The sequence below is a fragment of the Diachasma alloeum genome, unplaced genomic scaffold, assembly GCF_001412515.2.
Source record: "Diachasma alloeum isolate Michigan unplaced genomic scaffold, Dall2.0 Dall_scaffold_00195, whole genome shotgun sequence".
Classification (NCBI taxonomy): Eukaryota; Metazoa; Arthropoda; class Insecta; order Hymenoptera; family Braconidae; genus Diachasma; species Diachasma alloeum.
The window spans coordinates 447,937-471,247 of record NW_021680360.1 but is presented as its reverse complement, the minus strand read 5'-3'; the positions used below and the strand labels follow the sequence as shown (position 1 = coordinate 471,247).

Here is a 23,311-nt window from a genome sequence, read left to right as displayed (position 1 = left end):
AGATTGACGTCAGCTTATCGTCACTGAGCACAATTTTGTAAAAATTAGTCCATAAATTTATCATTTGAACGATTAGGTTTGCACACAGAAAGAAAAAGGGTTTAGGTTTTAGAGATATTGTGATGAACCTCCATGTACACTGTTAGAAATTCCTTGAAATTTCAGTCACAATATCATCTGGATTTTCAATGTTGTGAGTTTGAATTCAATTGCAATTGAAACCGTTCACTAAATTTCTCATTCATCTTGAAAATTCAAGAAAATTGGGTTTTTCATGCTAAACGATCATTGATTTTTCAATGAAAGCTTGAATTTTCAACCATCGTGAAAATTGAACATCACATACAATTCAATATTCAATAGATTACAAATTCAGACAAATTATTGCCTGAATTTTCAATATTTTCAAGGTATTTTAGTGTCATATAGACCTAAAAATCGAGAATTACTTGAATATTCAAGAAATTAACTGATTTGTCAGTGAAGAATTGTACAGAAATTTCATGTAACTTTGTCATTGTTAAAAATTTCAAGCTTGTTCACTAGAAATTTCAAGTGAAATTTTGTAACAGTGTAAAATTTCTGATTCCATTTTTACACACGGAGGAAAAAGTTGCGCAAAACTCCACACGGAGAGTGCACGGAAAAAAGTTGGAGAAAAATTACCAAACAAGTCAAGTAATCGTGGAGCAACCTCGATGTCGAGTACTTTGTCACCTTAAATACGAGAAAAAGTGCGAGATTAATAGTAAATTTTACTCCGTTGTCCCGGGAAAATTACTAAAGGTGAGGGCGATTTGTACCGAAACTGTAAAATTTACCCTGTACACTGTTAAAAATTTTCATCTGAATTTTCCGTGCCAAATTCCCGAAATTTTTATAGTGTTCAAGTTCCACTGAAATTTCAGGAAATCTTGTCACTGAAAATTCAGAATTTCGTGGAAAAATTGAGCAGAACTGTAAATTTCCGTACCATTTTTCCCTGAAAATGAATAGAAAACCATAAAATTCTGGTAAATATATTCTTAAATTTTCAGAACAGTGACAGTGAGTGCGACTTAAGGGGGAAAAAACATGAAAGTTCAAATTTCACTGAAAATTCAATATAATTTGACACTGAATTTTCAGTGATACCTGAAATTTCATGATTTTTTTCCCCTAAATCACATTCAGTGTCGCTATTCTGAAAATTGGTAGTCAACTATCCATGAAATTTCATTTTTTTTCTAACGGTGTATTCCATCAAAAATACTCCCAGTGAACGTGAATAATTGCTTCAATTTTTCGTATAATTTTTCTGTAACGGAGATTGATTTTTACCAAATCAATCATTCTTCATGAATTTACTTCCGTCAAAATCATTAAAGTTTACTGACAAAATTACTGAATTCCAGGATTTCATACTCGTTGAATTTCTCAATCGCATACCTAATAATTAGGGATTGGTTCCTAAAAATCAGTAGCGAAGCGGTAAACCGGATTACGCCGATCTTGACTTTTGGTCAATTTTTGATAAATATCTCAAAATCTAAAAGAGATCGCAAAATTGTTCTCACGACCTTTTTGTAGGGTCAATTGAAGGTTATAAAAACGATCATGACAACAATTTTTCTATATCTTTTAGATTTCGAGATATTCGTCAAAAACTGGCCAATAGTCAAAATCGACTTAACCTGGATTACCGCTTCCCTACTGAAACTATCGATAGCACCCTGGAAATCAGTGACATGTCCCTGAAAATAATTTTTTCTATTAAAATAGACCCATTTACCTTATATGAATCATTCAAATGGAGATCATGCGAGAAACTAAATTTTATCCAGTTATTTCCATACGCGTCGCAAAAAGTAATTGGAATCCATCCGTGCAATGTTCCACACTTCCAATTACACACTAACAAATGACAATATTAAAGACGCAAACATAAACGCAAATCAGCAAAAAAAGAAGAAGTGACATTACATCCCGCAATGTGAATTTTCCATGGAGACGTAAATCTCGACTGAAACTAACGAGACATCCAGTGGGGCGCTAGCAGTCCGCAACGAGGCGTGATCGTAATTACTCGGGGTGTAGAGTTGGTTGGAAATGCGCTCACGGCAGGAATCCAAAACGTACGGGAAAGCGGCTAGTGATTGTGTCACACTCCCGAATGCTTCGACGCGTTTGCAGAGGAGTTTCACTCCTTTGACAGTATCAGCATGATTTCCCATAGTTATTTGGATCATCCGATCAGTCTCTCTTCCACTCTGTTGGAACTATCATCCTCCGGGGCTTCTGAAACAGGGGAAGAAAGGGAAGAGGTCGTTCGATTATTGGACACAATGGAAATCAGTTCATTTTCATTCTTTCATCGAAAGCAATCTTTGAAGACGTTCGCGGAGAAAAAGTTGGAGAAAAATTACCGAACAAATCAAATACTTTTTCACCCTATACCGAGATGGCACCAGTTTTCGAACTGTTACGTCATGATTTCGTCAAGATTTGATAAAATAATTTCTAATAAAATGGTACACTGTCGGAAAATTACTCTTGAAATGTCAAGTAAAAAATCTTGAAATTTTCAACAACAAATAATTTACATGGAATTTCCATTGATCTTGTTATTGATAAATCAGTACATTTTCTTGAATATTCAATGAAATTTGATTTTTCAAGTTCATACAACAATGAAAAATATTGAAAATCGTGAAAAATTCAGGAAACTTTTCGTCTGAATTTTTAATCTCTTGAAAATTCAATTGAATGTAATGGTGTATTTTCGCGATACACTGAGAAAAAAATTTATTCCTTCCAAGAAAATGTTATTGGTGATATCTTTTTCATACTCTTAGTAGAAGAAAATATTTCTTTTGGAACGTATTTCTCCAGGCCAGTCATTTCCAGGTGCTCCAAAATCAGTTTCAAGCGTGAGAATTATGGTGATCTATAAGAATATTCTTCTGCATATGACCTCGAAGAAACTCCTATAATAATTATTAACATTTGGAATTATTCCAATTTTCTTTACCTGAGAAAATCGCCAATTTGTAAAATCCGGAAGATATCGGAGAACATTTTGTCAAGGTCATATGTAGCATAATAATCAGATTGTTCAATATCACTGTAATTTTTGAGGATAGACTTGGACTCTCTGAAAATGACTGTCCTGGAAAAATTCGTTCTGAAAAAATATTATCTTCTGACGAGAATATCAATCCTTGGCAGGAATAATTTTTTCTCTCAGTGTAGGTGTGAAAATCCAAATTGTCATTGAAAATTCAATGATGATTCATCATGAAAAACTTAATTTTATTGAATTTCCAAGATGAATCAGGAATTCCATGAGCAATTTAGTCTAAAATTGAATTCAATTTCCGAATATTGAAAATTCAAATGCATTTGTTGCTTCAATTTCAAAAAAAAAATCTAACAGTGTAGGATTTTTAAGAATTTCGCCCATTTTGCTTCCCAATGGAAGCATTGTGATCGTCCAAATTTAAGTTTTGGATTTTTTGTATTATATCGACCCATTATGATTCAAAAAGTTCAAAGATGCATTTTTTAGACCATGTCCGTCCGTATGTGTGTATGTATGTATGTGACGAAGTTTTTCGTCAATTTCTCGCTAATGAATCGATGGAATTGAATCATTTTGTTCTCAAATGAAGGTATTGCTAAGAAGTAATGCCTATCCATCGCCATTAATTAAATTTAATTCATTGATTCATTTTTTTTAATTCCTAATTTTTTCAAAATTCAGTTGTAACACGATAACTAAAAAAAATGTTCTAAGTTCATTGAATGACGGCTTAAAAAATTCGCTGAGATGTCCTTTTGACTGAGTTCGAAGGTGAAAACGCTAGGAATAATCGTTATTTTGATTTCTGTGAAATTTTTCCAAAATTTCGTATTTTTCGAAAATCAGAATTCCGCACGTATCTCTGGATATTGCGCTTCAAATGAATTCAATCATAGCTTAATATGTTTGTTTCTATGCGACTATATCGAAGTTAGAAGATGGTTACAATAATTGTCTCGGTCAATTTGATTTTTAGGATAACTTTTGCAAATTTCGAATTTTTCATGAATTCTCTTGAAAGTTAGCTTTCTGATGATTCCTTTAAATGTGATTCTCCGAATGCATTCAATTATGTATAAATGAAATATTCCTAATAATATTTCGCAGAAATTTCCAGAAATTATTAGAATTGCATTAAGTGGAAAATCTAAAACAATTAGCTGGAAAGAAATTGATTCAATTCAAGAAAATGAAATAGGCCATGAATAATATACAATGCAAAAAAGTAAGCAAAATGACCGTTCAGAAGCATATGGCTAATTTATTCGCACAAATAACTGTACTATACGTAATACAGGGGCAATTTCCCACTTGTTTTAACTTGGGATTGGAGTCGGAGGTATTTTATTCATTTTCAAATCATTTGAACAGCAAATCAATATTTCATTTTTCAATGACAAGATTTCCTTAAATCTTAGTGAAAATTCAACACTATAAAAATTCTTGGAATTTGACACGGAAAATTCAGACGAAATTTTTCAGCACCGTGTGCAGCATTTCAAACAAGAACTAAAACCGAAAATTTTAGTCATTCTCCCTTCCGATGAGCAAACGCCAAGAAAGATTGAACTCTCCGCCCAAATGGAGAAGAATTAACAGGGGCCAGTGTATTAGAGCCCGCCGTTAACTCGTCGGGAAGACAGTGGAATGGTAGAGAATTAGAGTTAAAAATAAATGATCGAGGAAAAAGCTGCTCCCCGATAAAAAAAAAACCTTTGGCCCAAGGATTCCCTCGGGATACCCAATAAAAGTTACGTGATCATAAAGATTTCCAGGATTACATCCTTCATCCCGGGGATTGAGTTTGCAATGCAATTACTTCTCTGAATTGCTTTCATTACTGCAGTTGTAATTGAACCCTCTTGAACCTTTCGTTGTTTCCGCGATGATACTTGATAACATCAGTACCATTTATAAAAAAAAAAAATTGTAATTCGGAAGACGTAAGCCTGAGAAGCTGCAGGATGTAGCAGTCGTCTGCAGTTATGGCCGGACGCAGCGCGTAGATACAACATCACGGGAAATAGTGCGGGCTCCTAGTAGACTGCATATTCGTGTTGGGATGCATCATGCATTTGACACATGTGGGGTACACATGGCGTTGCTCGGGTGTAGAATAGTGTTACAGAGGCGAGTGGATATATGTGCACTTTTGTACGCGCTGACGATTCGCGATGTTCCGATGCTACGTGAGGCGAATTGAGAGTTGAGACTCATCGGAAATCGGTCACTATTATACGGTGTTTTGGATAAGAATGTGATGGAGTCTCCTTCGTCTTCGGGAGATAGGGTAGCTGGTACCTGTACCGTCCCCACTGTTGGAAATTTTTCGAAATTTCATGGAAAATGTGGTAGTAATTTTCTTGAGAGCGACGTTGAATCCGATTTAGGAGAAAAATGGGTACGAAATTGGAAGTTGTAGGTAGAATTGAAGGAAATTCATGAGTTTTCAGTGGCTGTGAGATGGACATTTCATAATTTGACTGAGTTTTCAACGGAAAATGAATTCTCAGAAACGACATGAGTTTCTAATTTTTCTCTGACTTTTTCAGATTTTTACGAATTTTCACGGAATAATTACACTGAAAAATCAGGTATTTTATTGATTTTCAGATCATTCGATCAAAAAGTCAACGGAATATTTCATTTTTCAACGACAAGATTTGCTGCAATTTCGGTGGAAATTGAACATGATAAAAATTTTCAGGATTTCACAGGGAAAATTCCGACGAAATTTATTAACAGTGCACTTGTATTTCTCAATATTGACTGAGAATTTTTTTCTGTTTTATTATGCAAATATTTGATAACATCATGTAATTCTGACAGAAATTTTCAATTTTTTCCCGTGGAAACATCGTTAAAAAAAATCCAAAGTATTTCCTATTGAATTCTCAAAGTATTTCGACCCCAGAATTTAAGAATTTTTAAATTTTTAGTTAATCCATAATTGAATCGAGTGCGAAATATATGTTCGTTGTACATTTCCACATCCATTGCGACTTTTTCAATAGCAGAAAAATGTCTTCATCAATTTTCAAACAAGCATCAATGTGAGAAAGTCTCCGGAATGTTATTCCAGAATTGAGAATAAAATATTCTGGGTTCCGGAATATTTTTTGGAATCGAAAATGAAATATTTCCCATTGTGGAATATTGTTCTCGATTTCAGACGATAATATTCCGGATTCCGGTATATTATTCTAGATTCCAGAATATAAGATTCCGAATTCCGGAATACAGATACCCGATGTGAGGATATTTTCTTTTGTGCTAATAATTTTCAGGAGACTGACATTGTATGCGATTTAAAGGGGAAAAATGATAAAATTTAAAATTTCGTTGGAAATTCAATGAAATTTTAAATTTTTGAACAGTATTGAGATGGGGATTTCTCAACCTATTTGAATTTTCAATGAAATCATCTAGGGCCGAATTACGAGGAATTTTCGATTAATTGAATATTCAAGAACAGAATTTTCTTGATTCGTACTGATTTTCAAGGAATAATTGCACTGAAATTGACAGTTTACATTTTTTTTTTCAAAAAAAAAATCTAAATCTTCAATGACAAACGTCTTGAAAATTTCGATGGAACTAAAATATCATAAAAATTTCCAAAAAGTGTATCAGAAATTTCAGTTAAAAATTTTTGTAAAGACCGATAAAAGTCTAAAAGATTTTCTAGTCTTCACCTTTTTACAAAATAATTGACTAAAATTTTCTGATAAAAAAATCAGAAAATTATGGACATTCGTCAGTCATAAACGAATCGTGATGTTGACCTGGATGGGGTCTTTCACCCAAATTCTTGAAAAAATGGAGCACTCCTAAACGGAACATAACAACATTAATTCTGCCTTCATCTCCTGGACTTTTCAAGTAAAAAATTCGACTCGGGATTAGTTCCAGATTTGACCCTAATTTGAATTTTGATTCGTTCGCTAAATGGACATTTCGATGAATGATTCCGACTTTCCAATAGCACGATGACCATTCACCAATTACATTTCACATGTAATCCATTCTGAACTCACCAAATCTTCCATTAATACCTCAAATTAAGAACCCAACAGCAAGTTTATGTTATCACGAAACCACAAATCCCTACAAATTAAAATTAATTTAGCTAACAACTGAAGTAAGTTGCACCCCTCTCATTAACCTCATCCGCCCGAAAATTAAAACAATTATTAATCTAATTACAGAGTAAACCGAGACAAAGCCAACGTACAATGTGAAATCATTATACCTGCTGTTGGAAACCTCAGGCACGAAAGCGCTAGAAGATTCGACGAAATCACGAACACGTGGCGAGACGTGAAGCGGGGTAAGTGTGCCCATGCAACCTTGCAGCAGCCCTTCGTGTAACACACAATGTATATTTTCCATTATCAAATGCTCACTGACATGTATATTTCCAACCCATGCACGCCGGTTAGCATCACGGTATTTTGACTTTGAAAGACAAGTTTCGACGGAAAATGTGTTTCAATATCTATTTTCCTTCCACTTGTAATAGAAAACTCAGTGGTGCATTTTTTTCGTAAACTAGAAAAGGAACGCGCGCATTCTTAAGCTAGTGGTTCATTTTTTTTTTATCCTTTCATTTATTTTAGAAAATAATAAAAGTAACAATAAACAATGAGAGGAACTTATAATTCAATATTACCTTTCTACCATAAGTTTTTACAGCTAGAATTATATTATTTCACACTAAACGATTGCTTCATGTCACAAGATAGTTGAATTGTTCCATAAAGTATTCAGAACAGAATCCACTCATTAGTTAATCTTTGCTGAAGATCCTGGATTGTACAAACCTTTTTTTATCTCTTTAAAAGAAGATAGTTTTTCAATTTTTTATTTCTATCCTCATTTATATGAGGTATTCCACGCCAAATGCGTCAACCGTTGGCCCTCACCCGCTTGGAAATTGCTGGCGATTTTTTCTACGATTGGGGCAGTTCAAAAACTGTCTCTCAAATTGTTTCAGTTTTTTTCGGCAGCCCAGTTTGGAGATATGATTTTTTTCTCGTTTTTCCGTTTTTTTTTCAATAACTTGAGATCTATTCATCCGATTTTGATTTATTAAGCGTCAAAATTTTTCATTTTTTACTGCCTATAAGAGTATTTTTAGTAAAAAATTTTTTTCGATTTCTAGATGCTTATAATAACGAATTTTTGAAAAAAAGTTGAAACAGTTGAATTTTGCAAATTGTGTCACTTTTCATTTGTTTCATTTTTTTTTCAGTAGTTCTTATAATCAAAACGAGTATTTTGAGCCATCATATAAATTGGGGATCCTCCTGCATCTATCTTATTTTCAATTTTTTCTTTTCAAAATTCCGTAAATTTGGTCAAAACACCCCAAAATGGCGTTGATTGACTTTGATTATAGTCGGTATGAAGTAAATTTGACTGTATACCTATATATTACATATTTTTTCGGTACATAATCGAAGTCGTTTTATGGTGTTTTGACCAAATTTGCGAAATTTCGAAAAGAAAAAATTAAAAATTAAATAGATCCAGGAAAATACTCAACTTGAATGAGGGCTCAGAAGACTTGTTTTGATTATAAGAATTACTGAAAAAAAATGAAACAAATCAAAAGTGACGTAATTTGTAAAATTCAATTTTTTCAACTTTTTTTCTCGAAAAATCGTTATTATGAGCATCTAAATATAAAAAAAAAATGTACTAAAAATATTCTTATAGGCAGTAAAAAATGAAAAATTTTGACGCTTAATAAATAAAAATCGGATTGATAGAACTCGAGTTATCAAAAAAAAACGGAAAAACGAGAAAAAAATCATATCTCCAAATTGGACTGTTTAGAGATATGATTTTTCAAGAGGGTGAGGGTCAACAGTTGACTCATTTGGTGTGGAATACCTCATATATATGTATAAAAAAATATATTTAGAAAATATCCTTTTAAAAATGAATATAAAACAAAGATTTGTATAATCTATGATCTTAAGCAAAGATTATCCTTGTACCTAAACTTAAGGTTATCCTCTTGCTACAAGAGAATTATGTAAATTCTCATGAAGCAATAAATAAATAAAAAAAACTTAAGGTTATCCTTGGCGAAGTAAAATGCTGACAAAAAAGCGCCACCAATTTTTTAATAGAGGAATGGGAAATTCTTGATGGGAAAGTTTGAATACTCGCAGATCGAGAGGGAAATCCTAACGAAAATCGGAGGCATTTGTTCTCATGTCAGGGAGCAATAGAAACTTTTATATCGATTTTCCTTGTTACTCAGGAAAAAAGCAGAAGTTGGACACAACCGTTTCATGAAGGGAAAAACTCCCTTTAGTTCTTTTTGATTTTGTTGTAAGTTGAAAAACCCTTGAAGTTGAGCCGATAAAATGCTTCCCTTTTATGAAAATAGCACGTGTGGTGCGGAGATCACAGAGTCAGCTTATATGTATACGTTTCGGCTGAAATAAATTGGCTTTTCCAAAAGGGATAGCGAGCAAACGGAGATGAAAATTTCAATAAAGAGTAAAGACGCTTTTTTTCTGAGGATCTAATCGGAAATACATGAGCCCTCTGTCCAGGGAAACAGAGAGAGAGGAGAGGAGGGCAGGCCGAACATGAAAGCTGTTGGAGCGTCTGGAGGTGCATGACTTCTCTCACGTACGAGTCACCACAAAGCTTTCTATTTATTTTTCCTTACCCTGGCCATTCCGTGCTCCACAATTGCGCGATTGTTTGATGCGACAAAGGGAGAGGAAATTGTCTGCACGCTTCTCAGGCTCGGGTTGAGATATTAAAAATAGCAGACCGAGACATTTCGAATTAGGAGTCGAGGGGGTGAAATTAATTCTCTTTTTAGGGCAGGGATTTTTTATTGGGTATGACGGCTGAGGGATCTTTGACTTGTACTTTCGTCAAATTTTTCGTTGGAGAGATGGAACATTAGAGATGAATTGAATGAAATACGGGATCTGGGATCGAGTAATTAGAGATGAATTGAATGAAATAGGAAAGATGGACACTTATGCCATTTCAGTTAGACTGTTTTGACAATTCAAGTTGACAATTAAGATCACTCAGGGTAATTTACGATTGATATACTGTTTTTTTATTTTTTGCTTCCGAGTGGAAGCTTTGCAATCGTTCAAATTCAAGTTTTGGATTTTTTGTGTTCCAGTATGATCCGAAAAGTCCGAAAATGCAATTTTTAGACCTCGTCCGAATGGGTGTACATGTGTGTAGGTGTGTAACAAACTTTTTCTTCGCTAATGAATGGATTAAATTGAATCTTTTTTCTTAATGTAGGTATTGTTGAGCCCTATCGATCACTTTTAGTTAAAATTTAATTCATTGATTAGTTGTTTCAATTTTTTAATTTTTTCAAAAATCGATTGTCCCAGGTGAACTAAAAAAATGTTTTGAATTGATTGAATGACGGCTTAAAAAATTTGTTTGGATGTCGGTTTGACCGAGTTCGAAGATGAAGGCGATCGCAAAAATTGTTGTTTTGATTTATTTGAAAATTCGCAAAAATTTTGTATTTTTTGAAAATCAGAATTCCGGAAATATGTTGGAATATCATGCTTCAAATGAATTCAATCATATCTTAAAATGTTTGTTTTAATGCCATCAAGTCGACGTTTAAAGATGATTACGATAGCTATATTGGTTAATTTGATTTCTATGATGATTGTTGAAAATTTCGAATTTTTCAGGAATTTCCCTGAAAGTGAGCATTTTAATGATTTCTTCAAATGTGATGTTTCAAATTCATTCAAGTATGTGTAAATAAAAATTTTCTATTAACATTTTATCGAAGGGCGGAGGGGAGAGATAGAACTGCAAAAATGACAATCGATTGTATAGAAGAAAGGGATAATAAGAATAATGACGATGATCATATTCAACTAATTTGAAAACAAAAAAAAATTAGTCAATAGTAAATCTTATTAAATTTAATAAAATTAAATAAACAATGAATTATACATGATAGAATTTATTAGCAAAAATAACGATACTACATGCGATACAAGATCAATTTTCCACTTGTTATACTTTGAAAATGAGTTATTAATGTGTATTAAACTTCGATTTCTTTACTACGAAATATGAGATTACAATTTGTCCAGATTTTTAGGGGTCTAGATTTTGTCTAGATTTTTAGTAAAGAGTATTTTTCAAATTATGCGCAGATTCTCCATAAAATAAAATCGAATAAATATTTATTTTGGTACGAATCCCCTGAAAATTAATAGAAATCAGAAAAATTTCGGTGAACATATTCGTAGATTTTAAAATAATTGAAAATTAATCTTAATTCGGCACTCAATATTCACGACTCCATTGAAATTCAAATAGATCTAGGAATTCTCGTCTTTTTTTTATTTAAGCATTTCTGAATAATTACAATTCAATTTGCATACATATTTTATGTTATAAACATGAGACCATGTGGATTATTTCCAGATGTTGTGGTAGCTTAGAACTATTAACAATACAATTCAAATTTTTAAGGAACATTTGAGAAGAATCTCGTTACTTATAACAAGACAGTTTTTGTCTAGTCTAATGAGGAATTCTTGTGCATAATGTGGGGGAAAAAAATTTTGGTTCATAAGTTTTTGAAACTAGATTTGTCTGGAATCATTGTACAGCGGGCATTGCCACAGGACGTGATCGATGTTTTCTTTTTTATAACCCAATTTGCATAGCGACAATGCGATTATGCCAATTCGTTCCAGTTATGGTGCTAAACTATGGTGATCGGCTCTGTTGAATGTAAATCCGAAATATTTAACCCTTCACACTAGAGACATCAACACCGAATTGTTTTTACTGTAAATAAAATTGATATCATTGGCATCTATTGAACATACATAACACACACGCGACATGTATCTGCGAATATATATATTTCCTGTGCGAGGAACATCCTGCAATTGAAAGTTATTTCTATTTCCTGATTTTTCAAGTGAATTCTGCATGAATTTCGACTCACGCACTCTTGGTCAATTTATGCTATTCGGCCCACCCGCCAACTCCCCACCCTCTCGTTTCATTATTTCTGTACACCGTCGGATTTCCTGAAAGCGTTCATAATCGTGAAAATTTAATTAAAGCCATCACATAACTTTGAAATGAAAATCCAGTATTTTTCATTCCCCTATTTTCTTTCAGTTTTGTTTTTGCTCGTCTGTTTTTTTACGTTTCTGTTACATCCCGGGATCCCGGCATTCCCTGGACAACAGAAATGCGAATAAAAATCTGGAAAAGCGGAAAATTACAATTAGAATGAGAATAAATATGAAAATATCCACCCCTCTCTCGGATTATCTGTAGATATTTGTGTTCTATCCCTCGAGGCAATTCAATAGATTGTGTAACGCAGCTTGAATGCAAAGAGACATAACCTACGCATATCCCATAAATATTTATGTCCATTCATCGAGTATTTTCCTGATACAGAACATTCAGGGGCAGTCCGCCCCCTCTCTTTTTTCGGTGACTCCCACTGTCCTAACTCAATCGGTTCCGTTTTGTGTGTACAGAATCGAACGTCGGTACCTCGCTGGGTTTTACGGAAAATATATATGATAGAAGATAAACAACGTCTGCATAAAGGACGACAGTTTTCTGTTCTCAATTTCCAATTCAACGTTCCATCGATAAATGAAAGAGGGGAAGAAAAAAAGTTGTATCATACATAAAATTCGGTGCTCCCTTTTTCTCTCATTCGTTATTCGTGATGTATTGAATTGATGAATAATGTATGGCAATAGTTACAATCAGAGATTTGGTATTCAATTTGGTTTATCCATTTTTTCGAGAGGAGTAGTATTGAGAATGGCTTTTTATTGGAAAAGTCGAGGAGTTGTCAAATGCACGGAGATAACGAATGCAGAAGTTCTGCGAATGCAGGGTGAAGAGAGTGTCATGGAATTGTCGTGGGGAAATTCCGGAAAATTTTTGGGCTAAAATTTCCGGTACACTTCTTGGAAATTTGATAAAACTAAATTTTCTGTGGAAAAATCAATGAAAACTTTAGATTTGAATTTCAATGTTCGGTGAAAGGGAATAGTAATCGCGAAAATTCAAGTCAATATTTGCTTGAATCTTGAATTAATGGAAAATTCTGCGTAATTTGGTACTGTATTTTGATGTTTGGATTGAAAATCCAAGTAAGTTGAGAAATTCTCGTCCTTCTGCTGCTCAAAAATTTTAAATTTCATCGACCTTTCAGTGAAATGGAAAATTTATGAATTTTCGTCCGCTAATTGAAATTAAATCTCATTCTCCTGAGAATAACTACTCAACTGTCCATGAAATTTGAAATATGCGAAAAAAATTTCAGACACAGCACGATATTAATAGAAATCAAGAAAACGTGAGTTAATTCGTGAATTTTTAGTTAATTAGTAACCGTACACTTTGCATGAAAAGTACTGACTGAATTATTCTAGTTACATTGTTAAAAAATTTTGTCTAAATTTTCCGTGCCAAATTCCGAAAATTTTTATCGTGTTCCAATTCCATAGACATTTCAGGTAGTGATGTCGTCAAAACTAGTCGAGAATTATTTTGAAGAGATCATCACGGTCTGGAAAAACATCAAAAGTTTTGGAATCGTCGCAATCTCGAAAGACATTTGATCGGTGCATCTCGTCACAATTCCGGGAGGATTTATCTTGCCTGGATCTCGAGATTTTCAGTTTTTTAAGTTCACGAGACGAGACAGATATCGGGACAAACATTTGAAAAACAGAAAATACTGAAACTCAGACGTGATGGATTCTTCCAAGTTTGTGACGAAATATACCGATCCAATGTCTTTCGAGATTACGACGATTCCTAAACTTTCGATGTTTTTTTAGACTGTGATGATCTTTCCAAAATAATTCTCGTCTAGTCTCGACGGCATCACTAATTTCAGGGAATCTTGTCATTGAAAATTCAAAATTTCGTGGAAAAATTAAACAGAACTGGAAATTTCTGTTCCACTCTCCCCTGAAAATGATTGGAAAACCAGAAAATTCTGGTAAATATATTCTTGAATTTTCAGGACGGTGACGCTGAGTGCGATTTAGCGGGACAAAAATCATAAAATTTCAGATTTCACTGAAAATTCAATGCAATTTTACACTAAATATTCATATTAGATTGGAAATTCAAATAAATTAAGGAATTCTTGTCGTTATGTCTTTTCAAATTCGGGAATTTTACTGAATTTTCAGTGAAACCTGAAATTTCATGATTTTTTCCCCCATATCGCATTCAGTGTCGCTCTCCTGAAAATTAGTAGTCAACTGTCCACGAAATTTCATTTTTTTTTCTAACAGTGTATGTCCAGGTTTTCCGAGGACAAAACAGAAGGACAAACAACAAAAATTCTCAAGAACTGTACCGGAATTTTCAGGTAAAGATTTTTAACAGTGTACCTCAACTAAATTTCCAGACGAGAATTATCGTTTCACTCCGAGAAATGATGAAAACTTCCAGAAACTTCCTCTCCATGTAAATCAACGTATAATAGATGAAACTCCGGTACATTGCTGCTTTTTATTTGTCCCATGACATCGAGTTGCTTTCAATAGAGGCTGAATACGTACCGTATAAGGATGAAGAATAATAAAAAAAAAAATTTTATTGAATGCACAAGAAATCTTTACGATCCTCTCATCTCTCTATTTTTTCTCCATCTCACCGTCTCTCAACACACGCTCTTCTGAGATGAAAAACTAGGTCGCGAGAGTACAAGCTCACGGTAACTCTAGAACTCTCGTATCTCTTATCCCATGGGTGAACAACGCGTGTACGTACGAGATACGTTAACCCCCTCGAGGGTTTCAGGCGGGCCATCGCCAAATGGACTTTGTTACGAGATATCGTTATTCTTTTATATGATACGCCCTTAAAAATCGGCTTGTCGTTGCCACATTTACGAGGTTAAGAATATGTTTCTTTTTCAGTATTGTAGTAACGAAAATTTTAGGTGTCTCGATCGTGGGGAATTACATGTACAGTTTAGTTATAGATAGTCTAGACGTTGGGGAACTACGCGAGGGTAGTTACATTGTAAAGTATTTCAGACGTTAAAGAAAATATTTTATTAAAGTAGGATTAAGTCTAGACGTAGAGTTTTATAGTTTTATTACGGTAAAGCCGTAGCACCCTCATCGATGACGCACGACCCCCTAGCGGACCAGCGCTGCCACGTTTTGGGAAAACTTCCAAATATGGAAATGGCGAGTAAGGCCCAGAAAGTGCGTGGTAGTGGGGGAAGGAGGCTAGGAGGGACGAAGCAGTACATTTGAGGGATGAGGGTACAACGAGCAGGGCAGTTCATTGTCGGGAACGATTAGATGCATATTGAAGTCGAAGAAGTAGACGAAGTCCTTATCAGAAGCATTAGACGATTTAGCCGTTTTTCTTGAAGTGTTTGTAAAATAATAATTGTAAATAAAATATTCGATTAAAGTGTTTAGAATTATCCAGCTGTTTTATCTTTTAAAAATATACCCACAGTATTGTAGTAACATGTTTTAGATTTCCCGACTTCTATTGAAATAATTTGCTATCCTATCTGACAGGAAAAATGTACTGAGGAAAGAAAATCCTGACGTCAAACAAAGATGTTTTAAATGGAGGAATACCGGGAATGTCCATACAATATCTTCATTTAAATTGTTGTTTCCAATAAATACGGTTGAGATACACTGTTAAAAAATTTTGTCTCAAATTTCTGGTACACTTAATGGAAATTTTTATCGAATTTAATTACCACTGAAATTTCATGGGATTTCGTTATTGAAAATTCAGAATTTCGTTGAAAAATCAAAGAGAACTGTAAATTTCCGGTCCATTTTTCTCTGAAAATGACTTGAAAACCAGAAAATTCTGGTAAATATATTCTTGAATTTTCAGGTCAGTGACACAATTATCTAAGGTTTGGTCAACTTGCTGACTATTATTATTATTATTATTATTATTATTATTATTATTATTATTATTATTATTATTATTATTGGTCTTTGGGATGAAGGGTCTTGAAGGTAATCTCAAATCGTCAATAGATATAGAATATCCATTTTTTTTTCAGTAAAAATTTCTGGTTATTCATATTGAGAATAATCCCGGTTCCCTTTCTACCTCAAATCTCATCCACTCATTTCCTATGACCTCACAAAGATGTGGAACGCTATGTAAATTTCCTTCTTTAATGTATTAATTTTTAGGCATGTGATTGATTGTTAATTATTATTAATTATTTGGTGACACTGAATACGATTTAAGAGGAAAAAATCATGAAATTTCAGATTTCACTGAAAATTTTATGTAATTTGGCACTGAATATTCATATCATATTGGAAATTCAAATAAATTAAGGGATCCTCGTCTTGCTGCTGCTTAAAATTCTGGAATTTTACTGAATTTTGCACTCGTCTGAGTCTCGAAATTCGCAGTACCGACTCTTCTCGTGATGACTCCGGGTCAATATATCTCATCTCGGTCTCAATTTTTTCCTATTTTTTAATGTAAAATCTCGGTTTGTCTCGTCTCGGTTTTCGACATATAAAAACCGCGAAAAATTGGAAACCGAGATGAGATAAATTGACTCGGAGTCATCACGAGAGGAGTCGATACTGTGTATTTCAAGACTGAAATGAGACCAAAAATTTCCGTGTTCGCTGAGACCGAGACAATCTCTCCAAACTATTGTCTCGTGATCACTAGCCACCAGATATCATATCGGTGCTGAGCGTAAATTACGTTTAGCGATTACGAGATTACGTTTAGTTTTTTCTGTGTGTAGGTGTCCAAAACAGCTGCGTAATGAACGATTTTGAAACTTGACGAAATAAGCGAGACATCACTATTCGACCATAAATTGATATTATTCATCACCTTTTCCAAGATTCCATTACTTGCACTCAGTGGAAGACTTGAATGATTTCAATGGTATTAGGGGTCCGAAGAGCTGAACCAGGATTTTCCCCGTGAGTCCATTTATGAGATACCGCGGTGAGAAAGCCTGAGTCATGCCGAAAGGGACATTAATCAATGACTCCTGCAGCCATTCATGACACCCCCAAACATTTACGGATTTGAAAAAGAAACTATGATTGCGTGGGATTCCATGGTTGAGAAGTTGGACTCGTATTAATGATTTTTATTCTACACGGAGAGAAATTTTTGATAAAAATTATCTTACCGTTCTATAAAAGTCATCGTTTCCTTATTTCTATCCCGAAATTTGGTAAAAATTAATATATGATAATGAAATTTTATTCTACGGTAGAGAAATTTTATCCTCATAAAAATAAACATTACCGTGCCGGTAGAGTAAAAATTACTGTACCGGTAGTGTAAAATTTACTAACCGTTCTAGAATGTTCGTTGTTCTCTACATAAAAATTATTGGATTGGAAGGGTAAAATTTATCATGCATGAGGATAAAATTTCTCTAACGTAGAATAAAATTTGATCATCATATATTAATTTTTACTAAATTTTGGGATATAAATGAGGAAACGATGATTCATGATCAGAGCCGTACAGTTCCGAACTGCACGGCCCTGCTCATGATACACTTTTATAGAATGGTAGGATAATTTTGATCACAAATTTCTCTCCGTGTACATGAGGTTTGCTACATACAGTCGCAGAAGTGTCTCATCATCACGAAATGAAATGGTCAGTCGTTCATAATTCCTCTGAATATTGCCTGGCTGAATGGGCGACGCATTGCCCATTATGAGAAAATGTGGCACATGTTCTCTGGCTCTTGTTTCTATGAGATTATTCGACGGATACAGTGGGAAAAGGGTCCGAGTCATGATGGAGGGGTGCTTAATTGATGACATCTTCAGTGACACCACCCTCAAATCTAGATGAAACCCATAAATTCCAACTGCGCACTTCAGTTATCACTTTTCTGATTTTCAAACGATTTTCCGAACATCAGGGGCAAACGGTTTGATCTTCAGTAATTTTTTAATTGAATTGAACTCAGGTATATTCAACTGTTGTATACATTTTATACACTGTTTAAAAAAAAGACGAAATTTCGCGGAAAAAGAACTTTAACTTGATTTAAGGGAAAAAAGTTAACGAGATTCCAAGTTTTTTTGAAGATTCAGATAAACTCACAATTTTTTAATGGCAGGAAGATGGAAATTCCACTATTTACATGAATTCTTGCCACTTTTCCTGAAAATTGTGAGGAATTTGCAATTCAAGGACGTATTTCTCCCTATTTTCCTGATTTTTCACTAATTTTTCCAGAATAATTAAACTGAAATTTACGGTTTCTACGGATTTTTCCGGGAAATTATTTATTTCCAATTTCAAAATTCCGTGAAATTTCCGTGGAAATGTTACTGGTTAAAAATTTAAAAGTCTCTTAACTGAATTTTCCGGATTCCTTATATTTTTCATGGAATAATTGATCTAAAATTCAGAGTTTCATATGATTTTTCCACTACTTTCAATTTTCACTGACAAAATTCTTCAAAATTCCTACGAAATTCTCACTCGACAAAAATATCTGAGAAATGTACCGGATATTTTAGCGAAAAATATTAAAGAGTGTATTTTCGTAATTTTCTTCACTGAAATCCTCATCAATATTCATTTGGAATTTTTGGTATTTAGATTGAATTTTCCTTTATTTATTCAACCCGACTACTCGCCCCAATTCCTCTAATTTTAACACATTCCAATACCATTTGCGATTTTTTTCTGAATTGTCTACGGTGTTATTCATGTGATTGAGATTGACAAATTCAGTCAGTCATTGAAAACATCTAAATTTATCGTGTGGTCCATATGGAATGTAAAAGTAAACTTGGATATCTCTAAATAGAAATCCCGTTTGTCTCACGAAGAACCTCCTTCGTTCAATAAGTCAGGACTTATAGAGCCCCTGAATTATAGAAATCATATAGGATTCCCGAGAAAGGATTCCTTTACATTCCCAGTAAAAATACTTTCGTGAAAAATTACATTGGCCTCTGATGAGCATATATCTGCAGGAATACAGAAATGGCCTGAGTTCATCATATGGAGTATCCAAAAAAATTGAAAAATAGCGAGTATTTCCCAATAGGTTCGTTGCAAACGAACGAGTTTTTCAGATTAAAAAATCACGGATGCGAAGCACAAGTAATTTTTACGGAAAAACTCGACGACCTAGTTTGTGTGAAGGGAACCTTGCGGGAAATACCCAATTAATTTTGAAGCTCGAGTGATATTCGGGAGATTTTTTTCCTCCAAATTTCGGCCAAGAGAATTGAACCATGAGACGAAATCGATCTGCCAGTTTGGACGAGAGGTTTACTCGATTGACTGATCTTCTGTTTTTTACCTACATTATTAAAACGTGTGCTTGAAAAAGTCCCTTTTCGTTTACAGATTTTTGTGCATAAAGTGCACTGTTAGAAATTTCTTGAAATTTCAGTCACAGCGTCATCTGCATTTTCGATGTTGTGAAGTTGAATTCAATTTCAAATGAAAGCAGTCACTAAATTTCTCATTCATCTTGAAAATTCAAGAAAATTGGGTTTTTCATGTTAAGTAATCATTAATTTTTTAATGAAAGCTTGAATTTCCAAAGTCATCGTGAAAATTGAGCATCACATACAATTCAATTTGAATTTTTTTTTTATTGTAGCATCAAACCTGATGGGTTATTTACAAAACAAAAAAAATGGTACAAATTATCTTTTGTCTAATACTAACTACAGTAGACTCTCGTTATAGTCGCATTCGTTATAGTCGCATTTCCCCTCATATCGATTTTTTCGAGCTCGAGCGCCTCCCCCACTCCGTACCACCTCCGAGGTGTGGATTTAAATGCCCCTGTGTTTTCTCGGAATGGGCTTTGTTTTGCATTTCTAAGAAATTCGGGGAATAAAATTTAGGAAAAATGAATTTGCGAGAGAGAAATTCAGTTCACTCTTGACTGTCACGAAGAGAGGGTCTTTGCAGTGGTGCATAATCCTGCTTTTTATTTGAATGAAGTGAATAAATTTTGGAGTGTATTGAACAATGCGATGTTATTAATATTTCTATTCATTTCATTAATTTACTAAAAGTGTTCAACGCAATTCATTTTGTTAATTTAATAAAAGTGTTTAATGAAAATAATTTTTATATTTAATAAAAATGTTCAATGCAAATTGAAGAGAAAAATAATTGGAGTAAAATTTATTTTCTTATCGCTCCCGATTCCCGGAATTTAGGCTTACCGTGAGCGCCTGGTGGGGGAAGAGAAATACAGTCCCATTCTCAGAATCGGCTGCCCCTACAGCCCCGTGAGTGCGACTATAACGAGAGTCTACTGTACTTGGGTCTAGGTAAACTTTTAACATTCAGATTTTTATCTTACATCTTTTACCAAATTGATGAATGATTTTCAGTGGTTCTAAATTTTTGGCTACTAGGAATGCAGCTATGGTGAACGGTCTCGGACATCTATGTTTGTCAATTTGTAATAAATTAGGAATTCAGAAAAGTTGATGATTGAATGTTCAAAATTTTCGCGGTTTTTTAGTGCCGTATGGATCTGAAAATCGAGAATTACTTGAATATTCAAGAAATTAACTGATTCGTCACTGAAGAAATATACAGAAATTTCATGTAACTTTGTCGTTGTTAAAAACTCCAAGCGTTTTCACTTGAAACTTCAAAAGTAATTTTCTAATTATGTGGCACGTGACAAACAAAAAGTGACTTCTCGTTTACGCGGTTTTGAATTGTCCTGAAATTCAAAATCGATTATAGGTGTTAAAATGTTGTATACCTAACCTATCATATCGACACCTTGATAACAGTTAAGCGTAAGTTCTGTGAGTGCCCTATGTAGATAACCCTTGTCGTTAACTGAAAAACAATTTCTAATATCTAAAACATATTTAGGGGAGAGTGGGGTAAAACGGCCCCTTTTGATTTTTTCAAAAATGTTAACAGCTCATTCAATTCTAAATAAACTGAAATAATTTTTTTTCCATGGAAACAACACTTCTTTCTCTTTAGAATGAGCCTAGACTGATCTCAATTAATGAATTTTTTTCTGAGTTATGAGTATCACAAAAAAAGTAAAAAGGGGCGGTTTTAACCCACTTCCCCTTACTTGAAACAAGTAATTTTTCTTCCATCGCTTAATTCTCTCAGGCATCTCAATTCAAGTGCCCTGAGAAAGATCTCGTCTTGAAATATTCTTGTACTCAAGTATGGTTTTGTCGCAAATGGACTCACTCAAGTCGCGTGGAAGAATAGTTAATCTTCAAGTATTTACTGTTTTAATGATTTTTTTCTTTATTCACTTCCACTGTGTCCATATATAATATCACTATATTTTTCTTATTCCCCTAACGGGGAATGATAGTGATACATAAGAATTTATTCGAGTTACGTGAAGCGCAAACATTCTGAGATTTGAGCCGTTGAAGTGATTTACTTCTCTTAACTAAATATGGTTTACATATTAGAAATTTTTTTTCTCAGTGTATTAAGGTGTCCATATGGGTCTTCCCTAATATAGTTTTTTGGAGGGTTGTTTGGGACTCTTCACCAGCCTTAATTCTTGGAAGACCTGGAAACCTCCTAAACAGGACATAACTAGAATAATTCAGGAGTGAAGTGGTAAAACGGTACAAGTCAATTTTGATTATTAACTAGTTTTCAATGAATATCTCAGAATCTAAAGGAGATAACAAAATTTTTATAATAACCTTTTTTTGTAGAGCCGATTGAGAGCCACAACAAATGTAATTACGAAAATTTCGCTACCTCCCTTAGATTCAGAAATATTCATCAAACACTCAACTGGGAGATAAGTCGACTTAAACCGGTTTACCACTTCCCTACTGAATTCAGTTTCTTGAATCATCAGTCAAGTCTTTGATCCTCAATATTAGAGAAACTGTTTTCTTGTGTGCTCGGTTTCTACCGGCATTCCATTGCGAGTGATGCAAACTCATGAATAATTCTGCTTGTCATCCAAATCCACCAAACATCAAACATCGCAAATAATTTTCCCTCATCTCGTTTTTCTCGGTGGAAATGGAATCAGCTCTCAGCCTGCTGTGCGTGAAGACATTCTCCGACGGCAACACCATGCTGGAAGCACCGCCAGGCAGCCGGGAGGACCTTGTCGAGGCCGCGAGAACTCCCTGCTCACCCACAGGTACGTAATCCCATGTCAAATAAATTCCGATGAAAAACCCCATTACACGCCTGAACGTCTCCAAACCCCTAAATGTCTACGGAGAGAAAAATCACAGACATTTTGCAAAAAAAGAGAATGAAAAATTGTGGTGCTGTCCCGTGATTGTCCTGCCACTGGAAAAATATCGAATTCGGTAATGATGGACTGGTAAAAAGATTCGTGTAGGGGAGGATAGGTCAACATGGACCAGGCGGGCAAAATGGACCGCCGGGCTAAATGGACCCCTACACTGTTGGAAAAAATGAAATTTCATGGACAGTTGACTACCAATTTTCAGGACAGTGGCACTGAATACGATTTAGGGGGGAAAAAATAATAGAATTTCAGGTTTCACTGAAAATTCAGTCAAATTCGAGAATTTTAAGCAACATAAGGATGAAAATTCTTTAATTTATTTGAATTTCTAATCTAATATGAATATTCAGTGTCAAATCGCATTGAATTTTCAGTGAAATCGGAAATTTCACGACTTTTTCCCCTAAATCGCATTCAGTGTTATTGTCCTGAGAATTCAAGAATGTACACTCTAAAAAAAGATTACTTCTGATAAGTAGGAAAACTACTTGTATTCAGTACCGAGGCGTTTCTGGAGAAAAGCTAATTTTTTTACTTGGTCCAAGTCGAAAATCGACTGAATACAAGTTTTATGCTCCAAGTACAATTAGCACTGGTGACAAGTACCAACTGTACTCATCATCAGTACTGAAAGTACTTGTACTGAGTACCGAGCTGTACTTCTCAAAAGTAGAAAAAATACTTGAGACAAGTAGTAATAGTACTCAAATCCAGTACCAATGGATTTTCGCGGAATATTACAGTAAGATTCATCATACAATGGAGATCGTTGAAAAACGAAGAATTAATGCAAATAAAATTATTGTTTATTGTTCGTTTGCCCCTCAAATGCTTGAAAATTGAAATGTACTGGACTGCAGTCCAGTGTAATAACTTCTCGAGCTACAGAGATTTTTTTTTCAAAATTTTTCAAAAGATGTGTAGAATAACAATTACCAATTAAGTTTTCCAAATTT

At 34.2% G+C, this 23,311-nt stretch overlaps 1 protein-coding gene across 1 annotated transcript in view; it reads left to right on the top strand.

The window, feature by feature from the left end:
- The window catches only part of LOC107048610, a 182,827-nt gene that overhangs the window by 113,474 nt on the left and 46,042 nt on the right, over positions 1 to 23,311 (top strand). The window contains exons 3-4 of the mRNA XM_015271852.1: positions 7,270 to 7,391; positions 22,125 to 22,238. Coding sequence (XP_015127338.1) covers positions 22,169 to 22,238 — 70 coding nt within the window. The 5' untranslated portion in view covers positions 7,270 to 7,391; positions 22,125 to 22,168. The remainder of the gene's footprint in view (positions 1 to 7,269; positions 7,392 to 22,124; positions 22,239 to 23,311) is intronic.